The following is a 12,231-nucleotide window of genomic DNA, read 5'->3' on the forward strand; positions in this document are numbered from 1 at the left end:
CGGAGACTACCAGTGTGGATACTCCCGCAGGGGTATTAAAAAAAACCCTCTACTCACTTCAGGGGCATAGGAAAAGGGGGTGGGGCGGCGGTTCGCCCCAGGTGCCATCATGGAGGAGGGGTGACAAATTATCAAGGAACAATTATTGCCCTACTAGGGCGGTTCATAGGGATGTGGGCGGTTCACAGAGCCTAGGGCTTGCCGATCAGAAGGTTGGTGGTCCGAATCCCCGTAATGGGGTGAGCTCCCATTGCTTGGTCCCTGCTCCTGCCCACCTAGCAGTTCGAAAGCACGTCAATGTGTAAATAGATAAATAGGTACCCCTCTGGCGAGAAGGTAAACAGCATTTCCATGCGCTGCTCTGGTTCACCAGAAGCAGCTTAGTCATGCTGACCACATGACCCGGAAGCTGTACGCTGGCTCCCTCAGCCAATAAAGCGAGATGAGCGCTGTAACCCCAGAGTCGTCTACAACGACTTAACGGTCAGGGGTCCTTTACCTTTACGGTGGTTCATAAAAAACTTTTTTTTTAAAATGCCTGCTCCAAAGGTCATATCTTACTGCACTGGGGATTATATAGCTACATATGAAATTTCATGCATATCAGTTAATATCTTGACCCTCCACGAAAATAGCTGTTTACTTGGCTGTTTTCCTATGTCGTGAAGACTGAAATTTCAACAAAGCATGTGCCTTTGCTAGACTCTTTTCAGGCACCTGCTAAAAGCATTCTTCTTTATGCAAGCATACCTAGATGCTTAGGAAGTTGAAGTAATTTTAATCTTAATATTTTAGCTTTTGTATGTTTTAAAGTAGGATTGTTGATTTTTCTTGATTTTTACTGCTGTGGTGTTTTTTTGTTTTGGTAAACCACTTTGAAGGTTTTAAAAATAAATAAATGATAAATATATATAAAATAACACAAGCCAAAGCACAATCATCCTGTAGATTTAAGTATCTGTCCATAGTCACCTACTTGTTATCAGAGGCTCAGAATCCACATTCCTTTCTAAGAAAATATGAAATAACATAAAACCATTTTTGCAGGCAAAAAAAATTTAAAATCAATGTGGGGGGGAGGGTGATAAGAAATTTTCCGCACCGGGTACCACCTGACCGTCCTAAGCCTCTGACTCACTTATCCTTTGTCTGAGAGAGGGTCATATGGATATCATTCCTGCATATATGTTGGGCAGTGGCCATTTAGATCTTCAAGCGTGTTGTAGGAATCATCTCTTTGAACAAATAGCACAAAATACAGAGATGCAGTGGAGTGTTATTCCCTCACCATGAAGTCACTGTCCGCAGCCAATCACCAGCGTCTGTTTACAGCAGGGATGTGGAATCCAGGGCAAAATGTGGCCCTTGACATTTCTCTTTCTGGCCCTCAGAGCTCTCCGCAGGCCATACCCCACACTGCCCTAAAGCCACTGGGAAACCGACACAGGGAAGGCATTAGAGGCACCACACCCACTTGAATATTTTTTGTAAAGGCCTTTCACAGCAAAGAGCTGTTGTTTTCCTTTTATCATTTCTGCCATGGTGAAATTTATTTGCGTCATTCCTTAATTTGACATAGCCGCCCAGAAATATTCCCTGGGTGGCTTAGCAGAAGCAAAACAATGTTTAACAGAAGTATAGTATTAAATCCAACATTTTTGTTCCTGGATAAAAATGTGCGGCTCTGCCTGTTTTTGGATGCCAAGTGTACAGTGGGACGGTGGAAGAGCATTCTTTGTAGGGGATACGACATGCCCACAACCTGTACTTTCCTGAAACAACTGAAAGGCATTCTTCTCCCCTTTTGTTTTGATGAGCTTTTTCAAGTGGGTTTTAGGTGTTCATTTTTGTACCAAACAGCTCTGCCCTAGGGGTTCATTGTGTATCGCTTTTAAACCATTTTCCAGCACCGTTTATAAAGCTGATTTTAACGTACAGCCACAAATAGCCTCAAGAAATTATTAATTTATTTATACCCCACCCTTTCCCCTGACAGGGACTCAAGGTGGCTTACAGTTAAAAACATAAAGTGATATTTAGACATGTTTAGAGGGCAGTTCATAAACAACTAACAAGAGCAGACATTTAATATGAGTTTTGTTGGGGGAGGTATGCGAGAACCTTCTAACCCCTGGAACTAGTGAGTGTTAAAATAGAAACCAGGCAAGCTTCCCATGTCAGGCTGATCGCCTGGGTCATTAAGCAAAAAAAGAAAAGGGGTTAGTCGTTAGAAGGATAAGGTCATACCCAACAACATTTCTGAGATGAAAATAGGGACATCCTACCATACCCTCCAATATTTATCTGATGAAAACAGCGGCATCTTAAGGAAATTGGAACATTCCGGGATCAAATCAGAAACCAGGACAAGTTCTGTAAATACAGGATTGTCCCTGGAAAATAGGGACACCTGGAGGGCCTGCAAAGCCAGAATTCAAGGTTATGTTGCAGTGATGTGACCTAGAAGGAAAGCAGCAAACTGTAGGAAAAGTCAGACCAACAGTTTGGGAGCAACGTTTGATTTCTGTTGGAATCCAAGACTGCAACTATCGGGGGCGAAAAAGCCACTTATGCGTTGATGATGTGAACCCCTCCATCGCAGCCTGGGGTTGTGTAAATCAGTGTTTCCCAAAGTTGGGTCTCCAACTGCTTTGGGACTACAATTCCCATCAACCCTAGCCAGCAGAAGCAGTCGTCAGGAACGATGGGAATTGTAGTCCCCACAAATAAGCAAGAGCCCCAACTTTGGGAAACCTTGGTGTAAATAAACCAGGCATCCAAAGGACACCACAGTCTCCGCTGCGCCTCATTCCCCAAAGGAAACGGGAGTCTGTGGTGGGGAGGCGCCAGGATCAATTGGAATCTCGCAGCAAATAGGTTCCCACAAGGAGCAAGCCGAGGGGGCACAGCCGCCTGCCCCGAGGAGAATACAAAGGCGGCGGCGGCGGCGGCACCCCACCCCAGGGCCTCAACAACGGCCTCACGGGCTGCCTGGCACCGGGAGTGTGCCGCCCGCCCTTCCCTTCCCACGGCTCCCTATTCCTCGAGCGAGAGCGCGCGGCTGCTGACTACTCGTGAGGGAGGGCGGCCAGGGCCGGCCTCCCGCGCGCGGGCAGTAACTAGGCAAGCCGAGCGAGGCGGCTTCCTCCGCTCTCTCGCGAGATCGGGCGAGGTTTCCGGTGTTGTGACTGCGGGGCCGTAAACATGGCGGTGAGTCTCCGCGCCCGCTCGCTGAGGCACCTCCGCATTCGAGGTGAGGAGGAACCCCCGGGGGGTGGGGGGCTCGGCCTGCGCTTCGGCGGGGCGGCGGGTGGGTCGGTGCCCGGCTCCTGCCTCCCCCTCCCCGGTCTCAGCATCCCGCTCCCTCCGGCCGCCGGGCTCAGCCTCTTCTCTCCTCCTCCCATCAATGACCGAATCTCGTTTTCTTTTCTCCCCCTCTTCCCCACCGCCCAGGCCGGAACGACAGCGGCGAGGAAAACGTCCCCCTCGATCTCAGCCGAGGTAATGGAGCGGGAGGGGGGCAAAGCGGGGTGGGCACCCTGGTGGCCAGCGCCTCCCACCATCCCGCCCCCCACAAACTCCACATTCTGGGGGGTGTTTTCAGAATGGGAGCGAATGGAGTCGGGGGCTCAGCGGGGAGAGGGGAGTCCTTTCCTGACATCAGGGTGGGGGGTCCCCTGAGCTAAGGGGGGGGGAATATGTCTTCCTCCCAGCAGCCGGTCCCCAGCAGGAGGGAGCTGGGAGAATACTTGCTCCAGGATGCGAACATTCCTCCCATGCCCAAAGCAATGCACATTTATTTAGGGGATTAAGCCCCATGGAGCTCAGGTGGGGGTGTTAGATTGGGAATGAAACCCCTTTCTGTTCTGCGGGTCTTCCTGGCAAGCATGGGCTGCAAGGGCTAAATGATTAGATCTTGTTTTCATTTAAGATAATAGTAATAAACAGGATGATAGGCTGCTAGCTGAAGCATGGTTGTGGAGCATCTTATGCAAGGTTGGTCTTGAAGACTGTCAGGGTCCCTTCCATGCTCCTCTGATTCTTCCTCCTTGAAATGGGGCTTTCCTCTTTTTTAAAAATGTGTATTACAGGCTTAAGTGCTGCACTTCTCTTTCTAACTAGAGAGGGTGAGAGTGAGAAAGCAGCATCCGTTGTCTCTTCTCGCTTTCACCCTCGTTTTTTTATCACTTTGGCCAGGAGGAGGAGAGGTGTTCCGTTTCTGTTAGCAGAAATAATTTGACTTTGTGTTCAAATCGTGAGAGTGGAAAAGAGAATTTGAGGAAATGGTGAAAAGCAAGTAGTTGGCTTTGGAAAACCACAGGGCCCACCGGGCAAGCACTGGAATCTCACCCTTCATGTGTTATGGGAAGAAGAGAAATCTTAAGTCACAAGGGGAGATGGCGAAGTCTCACTCTGGTGAGCTGTTTCCTGACACATGGGGGAAGGGGAGGGGGGGCAGGAAAACAACAAGCAGCTGATGGATTATTGGCAGGTATGTTGCTCTCTCCACCCCCTAGACTTGTTTTGTACAGCTTGCTGTGCTGCAGGTTCATTATTTCCCGTCTGCTGGCTGCAGATGGGGCTGTTAGCAGCGTTTGAGCTTTTCAGAGCTTGGGCATTGATGTAGCCAGCAGTATGTAAATTCCAGTGGTCTTTCCAAATCCGGTTCTCTCCTACATTCTGCTTGCAAATTGATTCTGTGTTGTCAGTGATCTGCTTGGAAATAGTCCACCACTAGCCAGAGTTTGTAGATACTTAGGGTTGAACTCATGACTGCCTGTCCCTATAGGCAAGCTGACTTCTATTATACAGTGGTACCTCGCAAGACGAATGCCTCGCAAGACAAAAAACTCGCTAGACGAAAGGTTTTTCCGTTTTCGATTTGCCTCGCAAGACGAATTTCCCCTATGGGCTTGCTTCGCAAGACGAAAACGTCTCGCGACGTCTAAAAACAAAGACATGTTTTGTTTATAAAGTTAATTTATTTTCCCTTCAGTTTTTGAACTGCTCTTTACAGTATGTGTGACTTTAAAGAGCAGTTAATAAACTGTTGTTGTACCAAATTTGGCTTTGTTTAGACCTTTTTTGACCATAGGAACGCATTAATTGATTTTCAATGCATTCCTATGGGATTTCGTGCTTCGCAAGACGAAAAATTCGCTAGACGACAAAAATTGTGGAACGAATTAATTTCGTCTTGCGGGGCACCACTGTACTTGGATATAGATCTTAAGACAAGGTGGCAGTTAGAATTCTTATCACAGTGAAATTTTTGAAAAACAATTTGGATGCTTTGTATATTTCCCATAGGGGTTTTGTTTTTTTACTTCAATTACAGGCATATACAGAATAAATCTGTACAGAGGTGTAGCATAATATGCTGCATATATTAACTGTTAGTGCACTGTGTAAAGAGAAAACAAATACCAACAAACTTTTCATTGCTGCATTTTAACAAAAATATGTTAAAATATTAAGTTTATGTTTTTGATGAAACAGTGAGTAGATATATTCGGAAGTATTAAGAGTGCTGCATGTTATGGATTCCAGATAATTTGTACTGCAAAATAGAAATATATGACACCATATATAAGTAGACTGGGTATGGTACTTATAGAAGTATGTAATTGGTGCTTTTCCACATGAAAATAAGGTAGCATTGAAATAACTGACAAAATAGTGTGTGGTAAACATCAGGCCGAAAGCACATTTTGAAATCTATAATGTTTCAGTGTCATATTCAAGGCCCACTGGAGGCCAGAAGTCCCCCAGTAGGAAGATACCACACTATTCATTTGATTCATGTGTTTTCTCTATTTGAATGTAACTAGAATAATGTGAGACTGGAGTACAGTACTGCTGTGGTAATATCTGAATTAGCACTAGAGTGAATTGGAAAATAGGTGTTGAAGAATTGTAAGAGTTAAAATTCAGTGTTGAAATTCAAAAGAAGATTGTTTTTAAAAAGCTTGTTCTTACATTGCAGTTTGGTGTTTGCCCAATAAGCATATTTTTTAAAAAAACAACAACACTGTTTTGTGCTATGCTGGTTACTGTGTGCCCATTTTCTACATTACTGGGAAAATACATATTTACATATTTATTTATGAAGGTCCTAAGATGCAAGTAGCATCTAGGGCAGTCTTTGAGCTTTCACTTCAATATTGTTTTTGTGTTACTTTGGTTTGTTGCATTAGGAAATTCAGCCCATGGCATCGGCATGTTGTAGTTGCCAGTTCCGGGGACACTAAGAATTCCTTTTTTATCAATGGCTTTTTGTTTTTCTTGTGCCCATGCAGGCCTGCTTGCTCCCATATTATGTTAGATCTCCTCTTGCCACAAACAGATAGGTACATCAGTTTAACTGTATGTGATATAGAATTGTAGAAATTCACATATTTTTGTTATCTTGTCTATTTCTTCAAACTCATTTGAGAAGATTAATCTGAATATGCATCCCCTGGGAAATAGATGAATTTATTAAGCATCCTGTGATGCCATACCAGTTCTAAAGCCAACCTATGGCTAGTTAGCATTAATGTTGTCCCTTGATATTTGAAAGTGAACTCTGCTACTACCTGTGTTTATACAGTCAGCTCAGTGATCCTTGGATAACAGCCCCTAAACTCATTCCCAACCTCTGATCTGTTTTTACTTTCAAGAGGTGAATGAGAGGTTGAAGTAAGCTAAAAATGATTCAGTGGCACGTGGCAGGATGAAAAGCTTTCGGCTTGTCTCTTCTCCTTAATCTCTGGATAAGTAATCCATGTAAACAATAGCCAACTTGTAGCTCTCCTAGATGGATAGAACTGAGTTACGACACTCACGCTCTGGAAATGGTGGTAGCACATCCACAAGTGACCTGAGCCTTTTGCTATGCTTCTATGGTTTTGTTGCTCAAAAGGAGAAAAAACATCTTTATTCTGTAGTCATTTATTGACTTTATTCTGGGTGGGCTCCCCTTTCAGTAACTTATTTAGATGAGACTCCAAAACAGGAAAAAGGATGCGAGTTACTTACACATTTTCTTTCTACTATTGCATGCCATGTGAAAAGTCATCTCCAATTTCCTGCATAACTTTGACGCGCATAGCTGAATGCAAGTCATGACCAATGCAGTGTGGTCTCCCAAGTCCCAAAGCAATCAGTGTTTATTGAGCCCCTGGTTAGCTGACATGCCTGATTGGTGGCCTACAATTGTCTTTGTGGATCAAACGTTTTCCAGCCCTGCTTGAAAGAAACACAATAACTTTTGAATGACTGAGAAATAGTCAAGGGCAGGCATAGGCAAACTCGGCCCTCCAACTGTTTTGGGTCTGCAACTGCCATCATCCTTAGCTAACAGGACCAGTGATCAGGGATGATGGGAATTGTAGTCCCAAAACAACTGGAGGGCCGAGTTTGCCTATGCCTGGTCAAGGGGAAAGTTTGGGATAACCACCTCTGAATACTGAATGTGTAAGCAAGCTCCAAACTGCCCATTTTTATTCAACATCCCAAAAGCTTAAACAGTTTATAGAAGAATTGAGGATCCCTGCTCTTAAGCAAAAAAACATCACAGTTTAAATGGATAATTGTATCAATGCTGAAATAACATGTTTTTTAATTAGACAAACATACTGAACCAAAATACCTATTTGTTTACAACAGATGATAAATAACATAGATGAACCTGGTAATATATATATAAAAAGATACCAAATGTTTCAAGACATTTCAACCTCAAAATGTCATTAGTGGGAAATTGTACAATTTAAAAATAAATCTCTACATGCAGGATATTATAGAACCCAAACATTTTGATTAGGTATGGATACTTATTTCAAAAGTAGGAAATATGGGGCCCTTGAGATGTTGTTGGACTCCAACTCTCATCAGCTCCAGCCCGCATGGCCAGCTGTTAGGGATGGTTACAGATATGGAGTGCCACAGGTCCCCCACCATTAATTTAGTTTATTAAATCACATGTTATTGTATACTTTTTAATTTAACGTCTTGGATTGGTTTAGTTTGGTTTATGGTTAACACTAGATCATATTTTTGTTTTGTTGAATTTATCAAGCAACATCCTTGATGTGAACATGGATGATTGCTACTGAAATATGTAGGATTTCACAATTTGTGTATATAAATTTGATCACTTGGATATCTGTCACATCAGAACATTAGTAGGTACCTTGTCCAAATATAATCATGAATATATACAGTCTGGCATCATAAGTTAAAATCCTGTTAGTTGCAGTGTGGGTTGAATGCTTCTTAAGCCTCTCAAAGTTCAGAACTTTCATGATGGATTACATTAAGAGTATGCTATGTTGCAAATGAACTATTGTTTTATGTTGTGAAATATCCTGTTAGAAACAAAAATCCAAAGAAACTGTGGGAAAGATTCTACAAATGTGGTTGCCTTCAGAGTCTTGGAATCTCTTTCTGACAACAGACTGAAATATCTCTCTTCCTTCCAGTTCTTTGTGCCTCACAGAAAACTGGGGTGAATAGGGATGTGTATCTTACTTTATGTGGTCTGCTACCGTCTGGAATCCTGTGTGCATGTTGGGAAACCTGGAGAATGTTCTCAGCAAGCCAGAATATGTGAACTGATAACTATAGTGATATAATTTTGAATATCTTAGACTTTTTCAAGTTTGGGAAACCTGGAGAATGTCCTCAGCAAGCCAGAATATGTGAACTGATGACTAGAGTGATATACGGTAATTTTGAATATCTGAGACTATTTCAAGTGTTATTGATCTCAGTTTAATATTTAGTAGCATTGGTTGTCAAATTCTTTATTAGAGAAGACATATTATGATGTGGAAGACTTCGCCTTTTCCATTCCTTTCTACTCCTTTCACCTGAAGCAAACAACATGTCAGCTTTACTGGGTCTTTGGCCAGCATTTTAAAATAAGTGTTTTCCATTATACAGTTCGCATTTTTTAACACTGATATGAAGATTACTCTTGTTGAGGGCAGAGAATTTAAATGCTACCAAAGAAAATAATCTTCATATTTGTAGACAGTCCTTCCTATGAAAAGCTCATTGGGGTAGTCAAATATCATCTGTACAACAGTCCTCTGAGGTAAGCTAGGTGGGTAAAAGGTAATATTATGTCTGATTTGGTATTTGAACCAAAGTTCTATTCCAAGTTGACTACTCTGCTCAAAGAGTAATCTTTGAATATAATGTGTTACAATGGAATACATGCACACACACGAGTTGGATGTGGACAAGTAAATTAAAGCTGAATCCTGAGATGTGTTCTGAGTTATTGAGTCTAGGAAGTGGGAAGACATCATGTTCTGGCTGTGTTTGCACTGGGAGGAAGGAGCAGGTCTGTAGTTTTAGGGTTTTCTTGGATCCAAAGCTGTCACTGGAGGCTCAAGGAGGCTTGGTAGCTAGCAGTGTTTATTTCCAGCTTTGGCTGGTTCGCCAGCTGTGGCTTATTTTGAAGAGAGATGCCTTGGCCATTGTATTCCACATTCTGGTAACTTCCAGACAGGTCTATTGCCATGTGATCTACGTGGGACTACCCTTGAGGACTATTGGGAAACTTCAACTGGTCCAAAGTGCAGCAGCCAGATCACTGGCCAGGGTTCTATTTTGAATTCTTATAACCTCCATTTTAAAATACCTGCACTGGTTGCCAGCTTGTTTCTGGGCCCAGTTCATGATTCTCACATTAGTGTTTAAAGACCTAAGCTATTTAGGCCCAAGTATCTGAAAGACTTCCCAGAAGAGCTGAAAATGGTTCTCCACTTCTGGCTTAGAACTTTTGGCTCCATTGCATTCCATAAATATCTACGCCATTGGGTAGCTAAGCTGGTAAGTGTGCAATTGCCTATTTTGTGAGGGAGTTGTCTGTTGGAAGAGGCAACACCAATTCTCTTCACATGCCCTCAGTATACACACCAGAGTAGTTTGAAAGGAGTCTACACCCCCCCTAGCAATTGGTTAGCATCTCCAAGACCCGCCGCTCTTTCTCTTAGATGTTAGAAGCTTGAATTCCATACTTAACCAAATTAATGATGTAAAATAATAAATGGAATACAGTGGTACCTTGGGTTACATATGCTTCAGGTTACATACGCTTCAGGTTACATACTCCGCTAACCCAGAAATAGTGCTTCAGGTTAAGAACTTTGCTTCAGGATAAGAACAGAAATTGGGCTCCAGCGGTGCAGCGGCAGCAGGAGGCCCCATTAGCTAAAGTGGTGCTTCAGGTTAAGAGCAGTTTCGGGTTAAGAATGGACCTCCAGAATGAATTAAGTACTTAACCCGAGGTACCACTGTATAGACTTATTATTTATAAACATCCATTGTTAATTACTAGATATGTGCTACTTATATGAATTTCAGCATAAATGTCCAAGTAATTTTGAATTCCACCAGAAGGAGTTTGCAGATAAGTGCTACTCTGACTCCCAACTTGATTTTATACAGCTTCACCTTTCTTTAAAATTTAGGCATATTTAACTTGAAAGCTTATTTAAAATTCAATGGTGGTTTCCCTAATTGATACAGTAGTGGTTTTGCTCAATACCAAATATTTTTCAAGCTCCTTTTCTCACCACTTCTCAACCTTTAATGCTTTCACACAGTATAAATGGCCTGTTCTGGTTTTCTTCTAAGTTGTGTAACTTTTGTGGCATAGCAGGACTGATAATGAGATTAAGCAGGCATACAAATATTTAATACTGTGTAACTCTTACTTTGGTTGCTGTTGAAAGATTCTGGATTTTCAGACCTTGTGGAGAAAATTTCGAAAATATAACTGCATTCTTTTTTGTGTAACTTTTGAAATACAACCAGTGCGTGTTTCAGGATTCTTTGCAATCTGAAATAGATTATATATTTTAAAAAGCAGGATGTGAATTACAAGGAAGAGTGAATAGCAGTTTACAGCTGGAGACTATGATTAATCACAGGAGTATTTGCTCACATAAGTGTGTTGAAGTGGCCAGTCCTGGCTCAGCACAAACTGAAACCAGGAATCCAGGTCCATTTCATAACAGGCTTTAAAAATCAAATATACGCATTCTTTCTCTTCTGTATGCATCCTCATATACATATTGATGATACATGTTACACACTTGCACTATACCACTGTCTGGAAGATGTTGGAATACAAGAGAGTAGCAACCTATAATTGGAATTTATTAATGAAAGAAGAAGAGGGCATTGTGGGATGGAAAAATAGCGATAGTGTTTGATAGGAATCTGGGGAGGTTGTACTACTGCAGCAAAATAAAAAAGTTTATTCTGCATGGGAAAGCTCTTTTATTAAATACAAATATATTTGTGTTTAATATCTTTAATAGTTCTAGTTTATGAGAAAATTGCTTCAAGAACCACAAGTTCTGTGCTTATTGCAAAATGTAACTGAAAAGCATGTATAGTGCCTTGGTTATTTAAAAAAATGTGTATAGAGGATATCATTGGAACAGCCTTTCTCAACCTTGAGTCCCCAGATGTTGTTGGACTACAACTCCCATCTTCCCTGACCTCAGGCTTAAGAACTCCACTCTCCATCCTGCTGCAATCATGAGGAGGAGATTAGTAGTTTTCACTTCCTTTTTCAACTAACTGCTGTTTAGGACATAAAACTGTGGTTAGTCTACACTTAACTGTGGTTTAGGGCAGTGGTATGGACCTTCTGAGTTTTTTGGACTCCAAGTCCCATCAGCTAATGATTATTCCTAAAGAAGTGATAAATAGCCATATTACCTGCCCATCAGCTCTCAGATGCCACAACAGTTCTCCTTGGCAAGTGGTTCTCCAGGATCTTCGGATAAAGTCTTTCCATATGCTTGACCCTTTTGACTGGAAATAACAGTCTTGGGGCCTTCTGTGTGGAAGGTATGTGCTCTGTCCTTTCTAGTTATGAGCCTTTGATAATGAAAGGGAGTAACGTACAAGCATTAACATTCTCGTACGAATTTGATTTGCCCCATCTCTTCAGGTTAGAATTGGAAAATAACGCTTTGCTTTTACATGCAAGCTGGAATTTGTTTTTCTCCAGGATGTGCTCATGGTGGGATATGAATTTGCTGTGATTGGTTTTTCTTTTTCCCCCCCTTTCTCTGCAAAAGCTGTGGGGGCAGACTTCATTACTGAGGTATGCCAGACCTCACCATAACATGCCACATACACTTTGAAAGGTTTCTCCCCAGTGATTTTTGTGTCAAGAGTGTTTATTACTTACCCAGAGAAGGAGAACATCCTTAGTTT

The 12,231-nt window shown here is 42.2% G+C and overlaps 1 protein-coding gene across 3 annotated transcripts in view; it reads left to right on the plus strand.

Annotated features, from left to right (window-relative positions):
* The first annotated feature begins 3,144 nt into the window (after positions 1 to 3,144).
* RICTOR (RPTOR independent companion of MTOR complex 2) overlaps positions 3,145 to 12,231 on the plus strand; it is a 63,328-nt gene continuing 54,241 nt past the window's right edge. For all 3 annotated transcript variants that reach the window (XM_081929542.1, XM_081929543.1, XM_081929544.1), the window contains exons 1-2: positions 3,145 to 3,253; positions 3,454 to 3,501. In XM_081929542.1, the coding sequence (XP_081785668.1) occupies positions 3,205 to 3,253; positions 3,454 to 3,501 (97 nt within the window). In that variant the 5' untranslated portion in view covers positions 3,145 to 3,204. The remainder of the gene's footprint in view (positions 3,254 to 3,453; positions 3,502 to 12,231) is intronic.

Source organism: Podarcis melisellensis (assembly GCF_964234715.1).
Source record: "Podarcis melisellensis genome assembly, chromosome: 11".
In the NCBI taxonomy this organism is placed as follows: domain Eukaryota; kingdom Metazoa; phylum Chordata; class Lepidosauria; order Squamata; family Lacertidae; genus Podarcis; species Podarcis melisellensis.